At 38.5% G+C, this 22,451-nt stretch overlaps 1 protein-coding gene across 2 annotated transcripts in view; it reads right to left on the minus strand.

Moving 5' to 3' along the window:
- Positions 1–917: 917 nt before the first annotated feature.
- LOC306885743 (sterile alpha motif domain-containing protein 12-like) overlaps positions 918–22,451 on the minus strand; it is a 107,894-nt gene continuing 86,360 nt past the window's right edge. The window contains exon 5 of one of the 2 annotated variants that reach the window (XM_079442485.1): positions 918–4,802. In XM_079442485.1, coding sequence (XP_079298611.1) covers positions 4,717–4,802 — 86 coding nt within the window. In that variant the 3' untranslated portion in view covers positions 918–4,716. The remainder of the gene's footprint in view (positions 4,803–22,451) is intronic. The other variant, XM_079442484.1, reaches the window with a different exon arrangement.

Here is a 22,451-nt window from a genome sequence, read left to right on the forward strand (position 1 = left end):
CTTTTGTAACTATCGCTATTGCTGATCAAATTATTTATTTGTTGTTTATTTAACCAATAATTGAAAGAAGAGAGCTGGATTACCCAATGGATTTTGCCCCCCCCCCCCCCCCCCCCCACCCCCCAAACAGAAAAATATTTTCCTAGCACCAGAGCCACAATGTTTCTTTTCAGCTAAATCAACCTTCTAATGGTTTATTAACAGTTGTCTCTGCATATTATGCAGGGTCTGGAGGAAATATTTTAACATCAACAAAAACTAAACACTTCACCTTTAAGTGAACTTCAAAAAGCCTAAAAGATGATTACAATTTTGAAAGACTTGGTGAACGGTCACAGAACCAAAAACACAGTTTTCCTCAAGCATTCCCATCAATTTGAACTTAGAATGCTGAAAATAAAGTTCATGTCATGGTAAACCTGTGATTTTGCCGGGACAAAGAATTAAACATTTGAATGATTTCAGCACACTTTGCCCTCACACACACACACACACTCTCTCTCTCTCTCTCTTTGATGACCTGCAGTGAGAATGTTAATGCATTACCTCCTCAGGCTGAGATCAGAGCAGGCTTTCCTCACCCCCTTTGAACTTCCTTTTGTTTTCTCTCCCAGTCATCAGGGTTCCCAGCCACAGAACAGGAAAAGTTATCTGGATGGATGCCCTGTCAGTGAGGGCTCCTCAGATCTTCCTGTGCATTCATTCACACACACTTTTGGCTCACCCCTTCCTGCACATTACCTAGTTCTGTCGGGATAAATATGCGAGAACAGTTTATATTTGGGAATTTTTAGATTCCTTACGGTTTAGTACACACAGTTCAAAACTGAGATGATTGGAATGTCATCAAATCTTCCATCACAGAGTGAGTCAAGGAAACAGTGTTTAGGGTGGATACAGAGCACAACAAAGACATCAGTTTATTCATATTTATTCTGTTAGCAACATGAGGGGAATTCTTCCTCTTAAAGACACAGTCACAGAATTATTTGTATGTGTCCTTGTTAAAGGGTTTATGGTTTTTCTGATCTGTCATTCTAAACTAAATCTTGACTTTCTTTGATGCTGATTTAAATTCAGCTGCCCCTTAAATATAGGTGTCTTGAATATTTTTTTTTGTATGCTTATAGCTGAATATTAGCTGTATAGTGTATAATATGGTTGGAAGGGTTAACATTGCAGGGCTTGGATTGATAAAAGGATTGGATTGATATTGTCACTTGATATTGCATGACACCATCTGAACTTGACATACTTTGACTTTTAGTGAACTGACGCAACTTTTCCCATTCCCTCAATACTAAGTGACATTTTAATTTTTAAATCATTTTATACCACTTAAAATGTTCAAGTTTACCATTACAACCCTTCAAATAACAGCCTCAGTACTGTCACAGGATCACAAACAATCTGTATTAACAACGAAACATTGCCATCATAAAACGTATGACCTAAGAAAAAGCAATAACAAATGTGTCAATCTAGCAGTTTGGGCACTCTGCATCTAAACAACGGTAAATACACAATACAGTAAAATATATCACATTTAATTCTGCACATTTAACCAATAAATAACACAACCCCAAATTTGTTTCACAAAACTGCAAAATCTTTGTGAGCATTTCCACCCAAACCTGGTTAGAACTCACCCAGCCACAGGGCATGCTGGGTAACCGACAGCACAATAGTATCTATCATACTTTCTACTCATTACTTCACCATTACGGAGCAAAGCAAGTTTCTGAACACTGAACAGAAATTAATTTAAATGTGGGTGGTCATGTGTTAATGTGTTCATTCAGTATTCATTAAAATCAGTTTTTCTAGACAGGCTGAAGAGAATATTTTGAAACTAGTACACTACTATTCAAAGGTTTGAGACATTAATACTTTCATTGAGCAAGGACAAACTAAACAGATCAAAAGCGACAGTAAAGATATTTATATTGTTTGGGGTGAATAAAATCACATTTTATAATAGATTTTAAAATACATTTTGAAATATGATAAAATAAACACATTCTACCGACCTCAAAGTTTTGAACAGTAGTTCATGTCAAACTTGCATTTTTCATGATAAGAACCTTTCAAAATTTTCCCTATTTTATCTATTGTACTGTACAGCATTATAGATGTTTGTCATCTCAGAGCTGCATGGAGTCATATAATATGACAGATCAAAACAAAACAGAAATCACTGTTCATTTCAGTCAACAAAAGACAAACAGAGAAGTTCTCTGTGATTGAGAAACAATATGACACATACATAAAAAGCCAAAACTGACAAGTGTGGACATGTAAGACAACTCATGAGACCTGACAGCGGGGGTTAATTATGTATGCTTCGTCATGTCGCCTGAGAACACAAACAGCAGGGTCTATGGCCAACAGACACAGCTCTCTTCAACGTGTCCTCTGTGTCATACACTCACCTAAAGGATTATTAGGAACACCATACTAATACTGTGTTTGACCCCCTTTCGCCTTCAGAACTGCCTTAATTCTACGTGGCATTGATTCAACAAGGTGCTGAAAGCATTCTTTAGAAATGTTGGCCCATATTGATAGGATAGCATCTTGCAGTTGATGGAGATTTGTGGGATGCACATCCAGGGCACGAAGCTCCCGTTCCACCACATCTCAAAGATGCTCTATTGGGTTGAGATCTGGTGACTGTGGGGGCCATTTTAGTACAGTGAACTCATTGTCATGTTCAAGAAACCAATTTGAAATGATTCGAGCTTTGTGACATGGTGCATTATCCTGCTGGAAGTAGCCATCAGAGGATGGGTACATGGTGGTCATAAAGGGATGGACATGGTCAGAAACAATGCTCAGGTAGGCCGTGGCATTTAAACGATGCCCAATTGGCACTAAGGGGCCTAAAGTGTGCCAAGAAAACATCCCCCACACCATTACACCACCACCAACAGCCTGCACAGTGGTAACAAGGCATGATGGATCCATGTTCTCATTCTGTTTACGCCAAATTCTGACTCTACCATCTGAATGTCTCAACAGAAATCAGACTCATCAGACCAGGCAACATTTTTCCAGTCTTCAACCGTCCAATTTTGGTGAGCTCGTGCAAATTGTAGCCTCTTTTTCCTATTTGTAGTGGAGATGAGTGGTACCCGGTGGGGTCTTCTGCTGTTGTAGCCCATCCGCCTCAAGGTTGTGCGTGTTGTGGCTTCACAAATGCTTTGCTGCATACCTCGGTTGTAACGAGTGGTTATTTCAGTCAAAGTTGCTCTTCTATCAGCTTGAATCAGTCGGCCCATTCTCCTCTGACCTCTAGCATCAACAAGGCATTTTCGCCCACAGGACTGCCGCATACTGGATGTTTTTCCCTTTTCACACCATTCTTTGTAAACCCTAGAAATGGTTGTGCGTGAAAATCCCAGTAACTGAGCAGATTGTGAAATACTCAGACCGGCCCGTCTGGCACCAACAACCATGCTACGCTCAAAATTGCTTAAATCACCTTTCTTTCCCATTCTGACATTCAGTTTGGAGTTCAGGAGATTGTCTTGACCAGGACCACACCCCTAAATGCATTGAAGCAACTGCCATGTGATTGGTTGATTAGATAATTGCATTAATGAGAAATTGAACAGGTGTTCCTAATAATCCTTTAGGTGAGTGTATATCACCACACACCTCCAGACCAAACATCACTTCAGCCTTACCTCTGCATTAATCTCAGCTATTAACAGTTCAAATGCTTGAGCACAACTGTCTTAGCGGTGAAATAATGAAAACCTTTGTAAAGATGGCAAGCCCAAACATTATCAGTTTATTTGCCTTCAAATTGATAGTTCACCAATAAGACTTTTGTTCGTATTTTCAACACAAATTAAGATATTTGACTGAAACTAGAGTAGTTCGTTCACTGAAAGTCCACACAACCTAAATTTTGAAGATCCAAAAAGGTCATAAAGGCATCTTAAAACTTATCCATTTTGAGTTTACTAAAGAGATATGCACAATGAACAGATTTATTCACATATAAGCAAAGCTCAATTGTTTGTCCGTGATATGTTTGAGCTTCTGTGTTTACCATATTTGAGGCATGTATGTATGTGCTTCGATCAGAAAAATCAAATGATAACATCAAATGAACTAAATTAAAATCTGTGTCGTTTTTTGGTTAACTAAATCTGAGCTGTTAATCACTGTGACTAGATCATTGAGAGAGTTGAACTTGAAAACCAGATTGGATGATTCATTCAGACCAGTTTTGGGAATCTGACTCACTGAAACAATCCAACTCAAAGAATCTTTCAGCAATAAATTAGACATCACTATTTCTCTCATGCATGCACCGAAACATATAGGGAAGACGATTTTCAGTGAAAAACAAGCCACCCAAATCATTATAATTAAAAGAATACACAGTATTTTTTTTTTTTTTTTTTTCCTTTTTAAAAAAAACACTTTTTGTGTTCCACAAAAGAAAAACATACAGATTTTGAATGACATGAGGGCATGTGGTGAATGATGTCAGAATTTTCATTTTTATATGAACTACTGCTTCAATTATGCATATCACATCGTACCTAGTGCTGTTATTTCATTTGAACAGAGCAAGATTATGACTGTGGTTCAGTCTCAGATGCCACCTGGTTTAAGCAACTGCTGTGCTCAAAAACAGACAGAGAGAATTTGATTGGTGTGGCTTCAGGCTCTTCGTTCCAGAGAGATACTGTGCTGTAATTAGTTCTCTGCAATAATATAATGCAAGCAAGCATCCCACGGTGTGCCACTGACGTAACAGCATCTCGAATGGACTGGAACCATATCTGCAAAACAGAATATTGTAAAGACGTGTGGATGGACTCTCTGATTTGGGTCAGAAGGCTACATCAACATTCATTACTACAAATTTTGTGTTTGGAGGTTGTTGCAATTTCTTTTTTTACTGTGGAAAACCAGTTTAGGTTGCATTGTGAGTACACATATGTGTGTATGTATGTGAAGAATGCTTTGGTGGGTGTTGTGAAGAGTTAAAAGCTCTCTTTTGATGAACTGCCTGTGCAGTTCCTGTGTAAAAGCGACTTTCTCTTGTCGCTTTAATATTTCAGCTCTACACTGTGAGGCAGTGACAGTGTGCCCGAAGCGAACATGCCAATTACACTAACACTGGCTATTCTCTATGATATGCCATGGAGCCTTTCATCACAGATGCATTACCGAAACAAATTATAGATTTTACAACAAAGTTAACCCAAGAGCTGTCAACCAGATCAACCTCCCTCACCACATTTAGTCACTTTTTCCTTTGAGTGTCCATCAAATATACACGCTCAATCTGTCTCTGGCAGTGAAAGGAAAGCTAGCTCCTTGAGAAGAGATCGGACTGTGGGCAAGCTGACAAGACTATCTGTTCTTTACGTTAATACACTGCAATAACGGCCCTCTGCTAAAACCATTAAACTTACATAAGGTCTTTGTGCTTGCTAAAAGCACTTAGCTGAAAACAAAACAAAAGGAGTATGGGAGTGTTTTGACATCTGTTGTTGCCTCTGCTCTTTGTTGGACGTGTAACCTTTATTGATAAAACATTCTAGACTGGGTCTCTGTACAGATTTCCTGATTCGATTATGATTCACAAGCGCTTTTATTTTCTGATTAATTTGGACCCATTTCATTTATAATGTCCATTTTGTTTGCATATTAAATACATTTTCTCCCAGCTTATGCTGTAAATCACACAGGAAATCATTTAACTTGTTAATTTTTTTTTATTATAACAGGAACAAACTGTTTCTTTAACAGTTGTATTAACAAAACCAAAAACAAAAGTACATTTTATATTGCATTTCTTGTGTAAAATTAAAATATAAACTCACAACTACTTTAGCTATAAACTCCCATGAAACAATATATAAAATCTGAAAAAATAATCTCATTTCAGGCTCAAATGACACATACAAGCATGCACACTTTATTTATTAATTTACTCAAATATTCTCTCTCTTAAGATAACGATAACTTATTAAATAACCGCTAAAGATTTAGTGACTTGTGCAGTATTTTGAATGATTCCTAAACAGTCTGGCTCATAAGAGTAATTTGTTCATGAATCGGACTACATCGGTTGCGCTGGGTGTTTTTGATTTACTAAAAAAAAAATGGTTTAAAAGTGTGTTTCGTTCGAGAATCAAACTGCACTGTTCTCGCTGTAAAATTCATGCAGCAAAGCAAAACAAAACAAAAATACATAGTTTTAAAGTGTTTTTGTGGCATCAATATCCATTTTTAAATGAAGATTGTGATTTATCAATCTTGTATTCGTTGGGAAATCAATATTTGTTACCCTAAACAGACAGATATGCATGTGGAAGCACAAATGCATACTGCAGATACAAAAAATATACACATTCCAGACAGTTCAGCCTCCAACTCTAGCTGCTTTTGCCTTTGCATAGCTTTGCCTCATAAATCTTGCGCCTCAGGTATTCCACATGCCCTGGAAAACCAGGAATTTCTGACCTTTTAGCTGTGCTTTATTTACAGTGCGGTCTGGGAGGGCATGGTACATTGTGCTTAAACACACACTCATAGACAAGATAAAAAAAACACACTGGGCATGATTTATCAGTATCAGGCCCGGTTGGCACTGTAGGAATAGACAGCATGTAAACGCAGACTGCCACTGTTGGAGGATGAGTGAGAAAAACAACAGTTTTTTTTTCTCCTCTGAGAAATATAGATGCTGTCTGTGGACAGGTTTGCTCAGGAACACCGAAGAAATTCTTCATAAGGATGACAGCTCCTGACTGTGAAGATGCAGGTCCATAATATATGGAGCTCAACTTTTTTGAATGAGCTGGAAAGAAAAGCATAGCTCCAGGTCCGGATTGTTTTTTCACAGTTTGAGGACTGTCGAATCTGACATTCAACTCCCTTTGTTATGAACCCAAACCCAGAGGGCTGATGGGAATAAAATGTGAAACATCGTTTGTTCCAGCCTCGGAGGAAGGAAGAATATAAAAGTGTTTGAGGACCATCAAATAGAAATTAGAGCTGTTCCCCAGTGCGACTGTGAGTCAGCCGGACTTTACAAGTTCCTCAAAATCTCACAAGAGTGCCACAGATGAAGAATGGAGAGAATCTGACGAGTCCTTGTAAATAAGTGGCCCAAAAATTGAGAAAAGATACAGTTGGGTCGGAAAGCTTGAATATATTGAAACACATTTTATGACAAATTATTGGAGTTTTAGTGAAAAGTTTAATTAAAAAATGAATTTCAAAATGCTTTACTGTTTGGTTTATTCTCAGTTTGCTTTAATGCCGGCAAATGCATGCGCTCCACAAGTTTGTGTAAAGCCTGAGAATCATTTTATCCTGCATGATTTGAGAATGATGCGTATTTTGATCTTCAACAGAAGCAAGAACATCTGACTGTCTATATAAAGAGTTCACTTGATAAATGTCAGAAATGTGCTTAATTAGTCATCTAGAAATAGTTCTGAATGTGCTGTATTTCTTATACATTTTACATCATGATGTTTCTTTCTTTAAAATATTTCAAACTTCCTGTATATTCCCAGGATTAATAATTAATTTTGCTCTCTTAAACACAACTGTAGATTTCACCAAACATTTCACAAAAAGACTGCATTGGAAATCAATCAGGTTTTCATACCTGGATAACTTTAGCCAATTCTAACCACAAAAACTTCCACAAATCAAAAAGAAATAGACATGCTTCCTTCCATGCATTAAATAAGATGCTCCCATCACATAGTGTCTGACCTACCAGCCCAGAAGGGAACTAGAGCAATCAGTTTTGTGTGCAATTAATCATTGTGAGCCCGACAAACTGCTACAATCTCAGGCACTTAGAGGCAGAGGCAGCAGTAATTATGACAAGTCAGGGCGATATAATAGCCGACAAAGCGTGCCTTCACTCCCATTAGGAAGGGAGGTACAGATCCCTTCTGAACACATCAGTAGCCAGCGAGGAGATAAGGGGGTCATATATAGCTTGGAAATGGAAACAGAAAAGGGGAGAGAATAAAGACAAAGGGAGAAGCAGAGAGCGTCATACAGCTGACCTATAAAGAACACTGGAAGATGTGGGTGGAGATGTTTGGAGTTCCCACAACGTATCACACCCTTTCTGTTTCTGCATTCAATGCAGATTAAACACGAGACAGAATGAGCTGTCAGAACACATCCAACAGAGGCTGCAATGTCTTACTTTTTGCTAGATTTCAAAATGCAAGCAGAGTAAGAGTGCTGTTGTTCTGTAAGCAGCAGATGATCACAGCTGTGGTGATATTCAGAAAAAGCACACAACTGCGAGTGTGATGTTTGCTTTCGAACACCATTTCGATAAACAATTCATGTTGGGTAACTTACATTTCAGCAGACACAACATTGCCAAATACTTGTTGTTGCTCTGACAACAAAAATACTGTAGTTCCAAACAAATCCAAAACAATTGATAGTGCAAGTGATGGGTCATTCAGGAACAGTGAGTTTACTGCATCTGTAACACGACAAATTATCACAAGTATCAAAAAGACCAAAATGTATTCATTTTGATTAACAAGGTTGACTAAGAGAGTCAGATATTCTCATCCATATGTGTTTCTGCAGCATCACACAGTAATGTTGAATGAATGAACATTTTGAACGAAATGATTGAGTAAATGATTCAATGGCCCATTCATGTGTTCTATTCCTGAATGAATTTCAATGGTTTCAAGTCCGAAATTTTTGACTGAAATTTTCACACATTAAAAAAAAAAAAAATACAACATCACGTTGTGTCAATCATGTATACATGTTCTCTCTGAAACTTTTGTCCATCATAAAAAAATTCGGATTGGGGTTCGATGTTTGTGTTTTTCGCATCCGTAGCATGCATTTTGAGAGGAAAGATTGACATATACGAATAAATGAAAAAAACTCATACGAAAGATTCGGACTGCGATACGAAAGATGCAAGGGCCTTTAGTCATAAAGACAGCCACTACTTTATGTTGATTAAAAAATATGTTCTATGTGTGTATGAATGTAATTTGGACATACCACATTTGTCATGCCGTCATTATCGCATACCAGCATTTGTTGCATATTCACAAAACATATGTTTATAGTTTTTTTTTTTCCTCATTGTTGTATGTCTGTATTTAGGTAGCACCGTGGTCCTGCGAGGCACGACATTTCGTTCCACTGTATGTCCCCACATGTAGCGGAATGACAATAAAGCTCAACTTGACTTGAACTTGACTTGATATCTCATGCCCTCATAGGATAATAGAGTATCCATTGGATGCACACATCAGAATTTTGCCAAAAGTAGATCATCCAGGCATTTTTTCCTTATGAATACTGTGAATTCAGAGATCTATAGAACTGCAGAACAAGCCACAACTATTTAGATCACCTTTCAAAGGAACAAAAATAAATATATGTGAACAAACAAGCTATACAGCTCCTGCCACAGTATTTTAATCACTTAAAACAGCAGGACATTCTATACCATTAACATAAAAAATGCTTTTTAATATGCCCTATAACGTACTAAGACACTGGTAGTACAAGATCAAATTCAATATACACCTTATTGATGATGCATATTATATACAGGAAAGCAGATGAGCCCAGAATACGAACACAGAGTTAAATTGCACATTAAGCATATTGTTTTCCATGGGAAATGTATATAATCTGTTTTATTAATAAGATGTATACTGAATTTTGTCCTGTCTTAATGCAATAAGCCACAGTAAGCATTTTTCTTATGGTTTTCATGCGGGAACATACAATTTAGCGCATTGTGTTCATATTCTGGGCACAGCTTGTATACTACATACAAGCTCTGTACAGACTGAATCATCAATAAGGTGTACATTGAATCTGGCGTTTTGAGATCACTGTCTTAGACCATTCGTACTCAGTTCATAAACCTGGTAAAAATAGTTTGTGGGTAGCACAGCAAAGACTTGTTTTACCCTCCAGGCTGGCTTTCCTACGAGGACGTGGTGTCAAGTGAAAACTATGAATTGGAGTGACACAACCAGTGCAAACCAATCAAATAAAACTGAATGACAGCGTCCATATATGTGCTATATAATAGCTTTGTGTGAGAAAAAGATCAAAATTTAAGCAACTTACACACATGAATGCTTTGGAAATAACTTTCCATTGCTCTTGCTTTAAGCTATCAAACAACCCAATCAATGTTGTTTTACAACTTGCTCTTTGCTAACATGATGTTGCAGCAGCAGACAACTGCCCATTCTGTCATTTCTAGTCCCAGCTGGTGCAGAACAACACTGTGCCAGGCCTGATACCCATGGGGCAAAGCTGAGCCCAGGGCTGAGACTGCTTCCAGCTGGCCCCCCGGACTCTCCAAGATCATCCTCCTGCTCTCTCTCCAAACACAGACACATCACTAAAATGGGCATGGCATCCAGCCCACACATGTACTAGCTGTCACAACTCGACAGGAGCATTAACAATCTGACACATACAAACACACCATCATCAATCTCAAGGGTCCCACTCCAGACGCAAAACAGAATGGCTTCTTTTCCAAAAGGGTCTTCCAGGACCAAAACGCATCCTTAAGGAATCAAGTATAAACAAGTATAAAATTGATGTGAGATGCTTGTTGGTTTTGCTTGGGAAAGAGAGAAACGTCATTCACAAAACAGCAGACAAATGGTGAAAATACATAAATGCAAAAAAATGTCATGTCAGAAATAAATTAAAATGAAACAAACATTAACTCTATGCTAAAGTTAAGTCAGTTAGTCTACATTGTGAATCAAACAACTGCTTTAACACTTTTTGTTTTTAATAAGCCATCACGGAAACACACACCTTACCTTCATGTGCAAGTATGCACAAAAATTAAGTGCTGAAATACGTAACATACCTCTTTTCTATTTAAATCAGGCTCAAAAAACTAAAACAATGCAAACTGTGCATGCAAACAAAACGGTATGCAGTTCATTCAATCATCATCCAATTACAATATGAGACACAAAGAGCTACACAATGAGCACTGACATGAATACTTATGCTCCTATTTACTTTCTTAACACTGTTCCTGATCTTATCATCAATGATTACTGCATGCTACTCCAAAGGAAAAAAAAAATGGTTTGGCCTTGTAATTTTTAATCAAAATTTAATAACTTGCTCATCCTCTCAAATGACCTTTCCTTTTCCTCTTAGGTCACTTTGGATAACACAGCCATCTGCTTAGCCCACAGTTGTATATTGTTTGCATTTTTATCTATGTTTATTGTTTCTTCTGGGGTCTCTATGATTTTTTGAAAGAAATTAATAGTTGTATTCACCAAGGACACATCACATTGATTAAACGTGACAATAAAGGGGTTTATTATCTTATAAAAGATTTATGTTTCAAATAAATCCTGCTCTTTGAACTTTCTATTCTTCAAAGAACCCTGAAAAAATTAAAAATACAGAAACCCATCTGTTTTCAACAATGATAATAATATAAAATGTTTCTTGAGGACCAGTGATGAATATATTGTTAAATGTTTCTGCACTGTGGCTCTGGAGAATTTTTTTCTCACCATAAAAACCACATATGATTCATACAGTATATAAAAATCATATGACTATTTCCCCTCACACTTAGCATTTAAGTTTCCTGTTTTAAGTTATAGACCTCAGATGTCTCATGACATTCTGACGTTATTATGATGTTTGTTCCAATTAACCTGATATGGGAAAAGAGGAAGGAATCTATGCTTAGTGCTTTTGTTTTAGTAACCAAACTCCCAAGCAGTAAAGACACTTTAATCTCAGCACGCTATTGGATACAAGTGTGGGAAAAACATGCAATTTCTCGTATTTATGACTGGCAATAGGCCAGAAAGGTCACAACTGCACAAACCTGTCTCAAGATATAGGAAAAAAAAGAAACAAAAAAGAAAGAGGCAGGGTGCGCCAGTGATGACACGCCAGATCTTTGCTCCAGAACACCTGTTCCTAACATTCCCACACACACACAATTCCCAGCATTTCACAAGCCGATGACTCACACGTGTCCTCACAGAGGAATCTCCAGCAGAAAATCACTCATGATTGCAAAAGTAGATCATTAAAAGGAAAAGTTGCGAAACAAGACGATGACGGGGGTGTTGATTAGGAAAGCTGCACCATGAGGCACAACTGTGGGTTGTTGAGACAGTGCTTAGTTAGCAACATGAATACGTTCATGACTTATCATCCATTATGTCAAAACCTATTTCTTTGAAATGCATTTTTTTAGGCATCTCCAGCTAAACATTCTTCTTGATATTTGAAAACGTGAATGAATTCTACACACTATATACCGTCGGCACAAAATAATTGCTTTAGAATCTTGCTAATACATTAAAAACATTGCTTAGAATTTCCATGTTGGGTCAACATGAATCAATTGAGACAAACACTTTTTTCCTCACAGTTTAATTTAATAATTATTTGTGAGAAGGCATAATTTGTTCATGCAAATTCAATGTAACAGAAGTTATTTTTAAGTGAGCCTGACGTTAATTTCTTTTTTGTCACTTTACCCAAAATGACCTCACATCCTTATAGGAACATCCACACAGAGGACAAAACAAGGCTTTCCTCCGCTGATTGCCGGTTATTATTTTACCAGGTTTAAACCAAGTCAGTAATATTAAAAAAAACTTAATTCATTATACACCTTATTGATGATGCATAATATATAATGGTAAATGAATGTGTCCATATCACTGTAATAAAAATAGTTTCAAAAAGTTGTTTCAATTTAAAATAATTTGTTACCCCGCTGACTTAAATTTTTTAGTTTAGTCAACTTAAAATTTTAAGATACTCAATGTTAATTTAAGGGACAACTTGAATATTTTAGTTGACTAAACTAAAAATTTTGAGTCAGTGGGGTAACAAATTATATTAAGCTGAAAGAACAGTGCAGATATTTGCCCCAAACACAATTAAATATTTTACTTTTGTGAAATTTTGCTTGTTTTACTCTGGTTGAGTCTGCATGCTGCTTGATGACACAATATTTCATAAATAGGCTTCTTGAATGCAACTTACTAACTTTTTATATTAAGCCTTTTATAAAGAAAAAGCTTAATGTTGAATTTAATGTGTTGCTTCCATATTCTGGGTTCATCTGCTTTCTTGTATGCATCATAAATAAGGTGTATATTACGGTGGTCGAGAGAGCTCAACGCGCTGCAAATAGAAAAAAACACCTACAATTTAAGAAAACAACTTCATCAATTTGACAACACACGCGCTGCAAATGCTCACAACACAAACAAATAAAGAAACGCACTGCAAATACAACCAAACAAAGAAATGCGCTGCCAATAAAATTCTTAATTTGGTTGTGTTGTGAACATTTGCAGCGCGTGTGTTGTCAAACTGATGAAGATGTTTTCTTGATTTGCTGGTACTTTTTCTGTTTGCATGTTTTCTGAAGTTTTCTGCAACGTGTTGAGCTCTCTCGGCCACCGTAGTATATTGAATGTGACTTTCAATGTGTTTTTCACTTTTAGCATTTCAGAATGCCCCTATTGATTGAAATACTGCAACAGGTGCTATATGGATGACAAACTTGCAGTTTGTTCACATATCTTTGTTATTCTCCTTTTGAGAGGTGATCACAATGGTACAGGTAATGTGGTGATCACAAATTAAGCACTATTCTCCCCCATTCCCTTCTCACAAAAAGACAAATTAGATTTAATATTAGCATTTGCTCACCCAATCACTCACAACCAAAGCATGCTTGGTTACATGCAAAGAATTGCAAATGGCAAGCAATAAAATTATTTATGCCTCAACAAAAATGGATTAAGTAAACATACACTATACAAATTTAAGTGGATTGAACATAATAAACTTAAGTTGTGACCAAACGATCAAGAATTATTGCATTAGCTCATTTTAATTAATTAAAATAAGTAGCAAAAATCTTTTTGTGCACTCATGATTTCAGCAGAAATGCAAAAAGCAGAACTGAAGACATAAATGGAGCATAATATTTAGTCAGAAGCTGCTAGCAAAGCAGATTTAAACACTGAAACACAACTTCCTCAGTCAAGTATGGTTTTCCAAAAAAATAATATTTGTTCCGTCAGACAGACTAAGTCATTGTCTGGCTGGTCTTCTATGTGCTGAGAGCCTGTATTGTGCCCTTTTGTGGTGCAACTGTGCAAGAAGTCTTCTTGGTGTTTGTTTTGGTGTGTGTGTGTGTGTGTGTGTGTGTGTGTGTCAGCATGAAAGAATCACAGTAGCCGTTACGTGTTGGTCGAGGGAGTGAAAAACGGATGAAGTGTGAAAGAGAGCGCGAGAAACAGAAAAGAATGAGAATGCAGAGCGAGTGAATGGGGGCAGGAAGGCGAACAGGACATCATTAGTGACCAGCGCATAGTTTTAATGAGCAGGATCACTGTAGCCTTCCATCTGCACCGCTGCCTGAAGGTTGCCCACTGTGTCGTTCTGACAAGGGCTGAAGTACCACCAGACATCCCCTTGGCTGGGCACGCTCTCTTTAGGCACAAAAACACACTTGCATAGCCACCTTTTTGTCTGAGAAGACACATACAGACTACCAAAAGTGGCCTACAGCCTCAGACCAGTAATGCTGCTCACTTCTGTCCTGAGCTGAGTGTGTGTTCCTGCCTGCAACATCATGTCCATGATGGAATTCAGCTCTGGTATATCTGGTATCTAGATATTTGGATGCATTTATATTAATGCATTTAGATGCTTCTATCTAAAGCAAGTTACATTAAGAAATACATTTTATGAATGAATAAATGAGATTACAGTTTCCAAGCGATTTAGTTTCCAAGATGGCGGCACGATCAGACGCAGCGGCTACTCCGGGTCCCAAAGACAGTGCTTTTATATCTTTTAATATCGTCTGTTCGTCTCCAAATAGTGTCAGTTTACCGCTAACTCATAAGGAAATCACCCCAAAACTCTATGATCTATGATCTATGAAAATCTATGATCTATGATCTATAAAACTATGATCGCCAAAGTCTTTTGGATATCGGCAATGCATACAAACAACAACTCTCGCCGGCGGCTACTGAGAAGCTACGAGGCCTTTGTTTACTGCTGGAGCCGGACCTCGAGACCGCGGCCTCGCCTACTGATGCTACCCGCACAAGGCAGCGTCGCAAGCGGCGTGAGAGAGGTCGGAAGCGCGGTAAGTGCGGAGGTATACGAGCTAGGCTAAGAGCTAACCCCACAAGACCGGCTCTTCCAACACTCATGCTCTCAAACGTTCGCTCTCTGGAAAACAAACTGGACTTAATTCAACTCAGTCGGTCTATACAGCATGAGGCAAGGGATTGTTGTGTGTTTGTTTTCACCGAAACATGGCTAAACGACAACATCCCGGACTCCGCCATTCAGCAGCACGGGCTAACCACCTTCCGAGCGGATAGAGATTCATCACTGTCTGGTAAGACCCGCGGAGGTGGCTTGTGTGTGTATATCAACAAAGACTGGTGTAACAATGCTGCGGTAATATCAAAACACTGTTCATCGCTGGTGGAGTTTTTGTTTGTGAAGTGTCGACCGTTCTATCTGCCGCGGGAGTTCACGGTCATTGTTATTGTTGCAGTTTACATCCCCCCGTGTGCAAACGCTAAGGACGCGCTTCGTGAACTGTATAGCGCCATCAGCGAACAACAAACAAACAACCCTGACAGCTTTTTCATCATAGCCGGTGACTTCAACCACGCAAACTTAAAGACAGTTTTGCCAAAGTTCTACCGACATGTGAACTTTGCAACAAGGGGAAACAACACACTGGACTTTGTTTACACAACAGTAAAGAACTCTTACAAGGCTGTACCCCGCCCCCACCTCGGGTACTCAGACCACATCACTGTTATGCGAATCCCAGCATATAGACCACTTCTCAAACTCGCCAAACCGGTTCAAAAGCAGATCACAGTATGGCCAGACAATGCCACCTCAGCACTGCAGGACTGCTTCCAGGACACAGACTGGAACATGTTTAAAGAGGCAGCCACCTACAACAACCACACAGACCTGAATGAGTACACTGAAACTGTGACTGCTTACATCAAAAAGTGCATAGATGATGTGACAGTCACCAAGACCATCACCACACGTGCAAACCAGAAGCCATGGATGACAGCAGAGGTTCGGGGGCTGCTAAAGACCAGAGATGAAGCATTCAGATCAGGAGATAAAGCAGCCCTCAAAACAGCAAGAGCCAGTCTGTCCTGTGGCATCACAAATGCAAAACGGTCATAAGCTCAAAAAATCAACAATCACTTCACAGACAGCAGAGACACACGGAGATGAGGAGACATCCCTCCCCGATGCACTCAACCACTTTTATTCACGGTTTGAAATGCAGAATGACACACCTGCACAAAAACTGCCCACACCTCCCAACAACCGGGCGCTCTGTCTGTCTCCAGCCGACGTAAGGAAGACCCTATCTAGGATTAACCCACGCAAGGCTGCGGGACCTGACAACATACCTGGCCGTGTTCTGAGAGACTGTGCTGCACAGCTGACAGATGTCCTAACAGATATCTTCAACACCTCGCTGAGCCAGGCAGTCGTCCCCACATGTCTCAAATCCACAACAATCATACCGGTACCAAAGTAATCACCTGTGTCCTGTCTAAATGACTACCGTCCCATAGCACTGACTCCAATCATGATGAAGTGCTTTGAGAGGTTAGTCATGCACAACATCAAAACCAGCCTCCCCAACACACTCGACCCGCTCCAGTTTGCATACCGTCCAAACCGCTCTACGGACGATGCAATTTCCTCCACCCTCCACCTGGCTCTTACCCACCTAGAAAATAAAGACTCCTAGAATGCTGTTCATTGACTTCAGCTCGGCATTCAACACAATAATCCCACAACACGATGTACACGATCCCACAAAAACTCAGCAATATATGCATGTTTACATGCTCAGGCACTACAAATCATCCTGCTCTGTTCCCCAACCAGCTGCTTGACTCAAAATGTCTCTCTTTGCACATGTACAGTATTTGTGAAGCATTCGTATAGCTTGTATTTTTTATCTTTTATTTTTTAGTTTGTATAGGGTAAATACTTATATATAGTATACTTATAGTTAAATCTGTCAGTAGGTTAGTTGTGTATAGGTTTATAGTGTTTTTTTACTTCATTGTTGTATGTCTGTATTTATGTAGCACCGTGGTCCTGCGAGACACGACATTTCGTTCCACTGTATGTCCCTATACATGTCCCTTATGTTTCACACCAATTTTCAGATTCATCTATTCACAGTCTGACAGGCATTAACATATTTTGCATAGAATTACTTACTTCATTTATTAATTTACTTACCTTTTGCACATTCTGTTCATTTGTCTATTGTATACTGTCCATTACTATGGGGCGGACCTGATTTACATTTCACTGCTGGTTATATATTCTCTATATAACTGTGTATGACAAATACAATCTTGAATCTTAAATTAACAAGAAAACATTGATTGAGTGATTTGACTGATTAGTGGGGGTACTAATTAGAAATATTACCTACTTAAAGGGGGCATAACACACACAGTTTCACCCAATCTCATGTTAATCTTGAGTACCTATAGAGCAGTACTGCATCCTTCATATCTTCAAAAAGTCTTTAGTTTTATATTTATAAAAGAAAGATACAGCTTTACGATTCTCTCTGAAAAAAGGAGATGGTTCTCACTGCAGAACACAAGATCCAGGGGGCGTGGTTGAATCCAGATCCAACTCCTCCCACCTTAGCTATACCTAAACCTACCCGACTCCACCCCCTGATCCCTAAACCCACCCACCCCCACCCCTAAACCTACCATCTGCACCCCCTAGATGTGAATCCAAACCGGCCCCCTGGATCTTTGTTCTGCAGTGAGGGGCTACTGGAAAAAAACCGAGGGTGTGTCCGAAATCGCATACTTCCCTACTATATAGTATGCGAAAAACAGTATGAAAGGCAGGTAGTATGTCCGAATTCATAGTATTCGAAAAACAGTAGGCGAGAAGTACCCGGATGACCTACTACTTCCGCCCGAATTCTGTAGTAGGCATAAAATGGACACTTTACTATCCCATGAGGCCACAGGAGAAGAGGCGTCGTATTCGAAAAATGGCGGAAGGACGCGACGCGGCTGTTTTCAAGTGGAAGTAGCTCAAGAAAAAACGTTGTTCATTGTGGTTAAATTGTGCTTGTTTAAAATCATCCAAGTAAACGGCTTACTTGTTGAAGGTTCAAACAATGTAAACAGATGAGACGATTTTGTGAATTGCTGTTAAAAGATGTTTAATCAATGCAGTACATCAGCTTGTTAATGCTGCTTTCCTTGAACAGACGTCTGTTCATTTAGTAATTTAATGAGATTAAGTTACAAAACTTAAGGGAATTAAAGCGATTTTATTTCTCTTTTACCAGTGCTGATATTTTGAGAGAAATCTGTTGGATACATAGCAAAATACTGTTAATAAGTGCCTTAGCTTGCCATTGTAGCATTGATAGATTGATCAATAATTATCACTAATGTTGCTGTAACATTGAGAAACTATTTTAAAGCAATATTTTATAAATATAACTTCAAAACAATATCAAAATATTTTTCTTCCCCTGTATAAGATGAGGACCTTAAAATCGTGTAACAAAAATGAGTGGGGGAAAAAAATGGAAATTCAAAATTTACATCAGGAATAAAGTAATAAATTTGTAAACTTAGGCCCAAATAAATATAACCCCCAACTGACATTTGTGATATTGCTAGAATTTCAAAGAACTGTGATATGAATTCCCGGTTTCTGCAGGTCTAAAAAGTTCTTAAAATGTCTTAAGTAGTGCCATCTAATTGATTAATTGCATCCAAAAATAAATGTTTGTGTTTATATAATGTTTGTATTGTGTATATGTATATTTAAATACACGTGTACATTTAAATATTTACATGTGTAATATATATATATATATATATATATATATATATATATATATTTTATTTTTTTTATTTTTTTCTTACACTAACTATCTTACACTTGCTTAAACAATAGCAATATGAGAAGAACATGAACTGATTTGCAGTCTTAACCTGTTAAATTGGCTTACAGGTAATCATGCACCTGAAGACTAGGCACACAGTTGTCTGGTGCGGACACACCTGTGGCCAGATTGTCCCACACATTCTCTCCTGCGCTGGCTTTGTGTTTCGGGATTCAGGTTGGTCATCGTCATGATCCTCACAACTTCTGGATCAAGAATGTCCCTGTTCTGAAGACAGAGGTTGTGGAGCACCGCACAGCACTCAACAACATCTGGCACAAAGGCAGGGCTCAGTTCATTTGCTGGTGGTTCACTTTGAATGTGACAGCCATATATTGTTCCAGCTACCTCATGGAAAGTTGGAGACCCAGCCAGCTGGGCAAAACCTGCTCCCACTGTCTCCAGGTCATCTGCGGTGGGGAAAGCAATCAGCCTTCTCAAAATCCTGAAGACTGCCCTGATCATTCTGGTCACAATGTCATGCACAGAGGAGTTGGGGATGTCGAAGGCCAGTGACAGCACCCAGTATTATGATGCTGCTGTTTATGCATATTGTCTATAATGTATATATTATGTATGTATTTATGTATATGTACAGTGTTGTGGAGTAACTAGTTACATGTAACTAAATTACGTAATTTAATTACAAAATAATTGTAATTGTAATCAGTTACAATTACTGAGAATTTTTTTAAATTAAATTAGTTACTTATGAAAATGTTAATAATTACAAAGGGGGTTATATCTGAATTTCACACACACTCACATACAGATTTAATTGATTTCTTTCATAAATTGCACTTTACATTTTCGCGCTGTCGTGACGACGCATGTCACGTGATAATATCAACATGGCGGATGTAGTACATCCGAATTTCATTCATACTGCCAAATGGCGCTTTTCCACTTCAGTACAGCTCACTTTTGGGGGGTTTTCCACTGGGTACAGTACCTGGTACTTTTTTTAGTACCACCTCAGCGGAGGTTCCAAGCGAGCCGTACCGTTACCAAAACATGACGTTTAAACTCTGCTGATCACTGATTGGCCGGAGAAAACATCACTGCTTGTGTCATTGAACTTTCAGCACTAGACACAACAGACCCGCTAGATTAGTAAGGCCTTTCATTATTTTATTTTGAAGTGAAGTGAAGTGAAGTGACATTCAGCCAAGTATGGTTACCCATACTCGGAATTCGTGCTCTGCATTTAACCCATCTAACGTGCACACACACAGCAGTGAACACACACCCGGAGCAGTGTGTTTTAATTTATTTGTTGGCTTTATACATGCATGTATACTTTTTATTTATTTTATTTGTATGTATACCCTTGGCGCTTTTGTTCTGTATTTGTTCAAGCATTAATAAAAAAAAAAAAAAAAAAAAAAAAAAAAACAGACCAGCTAGATTTAAATCAGCAGCACATCCAGCGAAGGACCGAACAGCAACTGTTTTGAATGAGCGCACCTTTTTTAAACAACCAAAAAATGTCTGTTTCGTTGTCTGTTGAGGAAGTACAGATGTACAGCGAGGACCGGATCCAGCGAGAGCGTGATGGAGCGACACAGAATTAAAGTTTTTCAGGAGTCACGGCAGTAGAGGCGGCGCAACTATAAGGACACGTGAATAATCCCGCCCTCTCTAAAGCGGCACTAAACTGCAGTGGAAACACAAAACGAGCCGAACTGAGCCGTGTGCCGAGTCGTGCCACTCAGTGGAAAAGCTCCAAAAGACTAGAATACTATTAATACTACATAGAACGTACTTTTTTAACTGTCGGGAAGTACGTTCAAATTAAAATGTAGTACCTACTTACACAGTATGCGATTTCGGACGCACCACGAGCTCCTGGATGCGCGCCGTAAAGAGTGACGAGCACTTGCGCCGATTTGCAATAAAACACAGACATTTCTTCTGCAGTTCTGAATCATGACCGGGATCTTTATAGCTGGGGCTGCTCCATTTTTCAGTATCAAACGATGTGCAAATTCAGCGTTGATGGGAACGCTCTTGCTCTTGCTCTGGTCGATGCGGGCACAGACATGTACTTTTGGGAGAGGAGAAATGCCCATATAAGGAGTTCACCGTCGTTTACGTCAGCCGGACTCACACTACAGGAGTTTTAAAATCCTAACCGATTATGAAATCTGGCTGCATAAAATATTTTTGATTTAGATTTTTTTTATTAGTGGAATCATTGAGATATATAATCCATGCTGTGTACTCCGGTACAGTAGGTGGCGGTATGCACCTGATAAATCATGATTGCAATCCGCCATAAAACCAATAATAATAATAAGAAATCTGGCTGCAGAACACACGTAAGGGGAATCTTCGCGAATCTAAACATAGATATATATATAGAATGACGAATCTAAAACCCCCTAAATCTGAAGACTAAATATGGAAATAATTTAATTGTCTTAAATACCTGACAATGCTTGGGGGAAAAGTGCAGAGACACAACTGTTAAACCTAAAAACAATGTACTTTTAAAAAACAAACAAACAAAAAAAAACTCTTCTTGTCAGGACATAGTAGATTTCTTTGAAATATTCTTTGAGACAGTAAGATATTAATAGGTAAGATAAGACATTGTTTTTTTTATATTTTAAGTATATAAAAAAGCACTAATAATCTATTAGTATTATGACAAGAGGATTTAATGAGTGATCATGTAAAGCCATCATGCAAAATAAAATAAAACTAAAATTAGAAGTAAAGATCAGTCTAATGAAATGTATTTTTGTGCAAAAAATATTTTAGTGAAGAAGTGATTTTATTTTAGTGATTATTTTATTTTATTACTTTCTATTTACCAAAGAAAACTACAAAAAAATAATGCATCACTATTTCCACAAAATATTAAGGAGCACAATTTTTTCAATATGAATAATCATAAGAAATGTTCTTCTTTCAAAAAAATTTGACCAGTAGTGCAGATATTGCTGGAAATATCTAGCTGCTGCATATACCGCTGCACAAAAACATATCGCTTCCATGACGGGGAAGTCGTGGCCTAATGGTTAGAGAGTCGGACTCGTAATCCAAAGGTTGCGGGTTCGAGTCTCGGGCCGGCAGGGATTGTAGGGGAATGTCCAGCGCTCTCTCCACCCTCAATACGACGACTGAGGTGCCCTTGAGCAAGGCACTGAACCCCCAACTGCTCCCCGGGCACCGCAGCATAAATGGCTGCCCACTGCTCCGGGTGTGTTTTCACGGTGTGTGTGTGTTCACTGCTGTGTGTGTGCACGTTGGATGGGTTAAATGCAGAGCACGAATTCCGAGTATGGGTCACCATACTTGGCTGAATGTCACTTCACTTCACAAATAGTCCAATTTCATCACTAGCAAAAGAGCAGCAAGTACAGTCCATCTTAAAGGTCAG

The sequence above is a fragment of the Barbus barbus genome (genome assembly GCF_936440315.1).
Source record: "Barbus barbus genome assembly, chromosome: 19".
In the NCBI taxonomy this organism is placed as follows: Eukaryota; Metazoa; Chordata; class Actinopteri; order Cypriniformes; family Cyprinidae; genus Barbus; species Barbus barbus.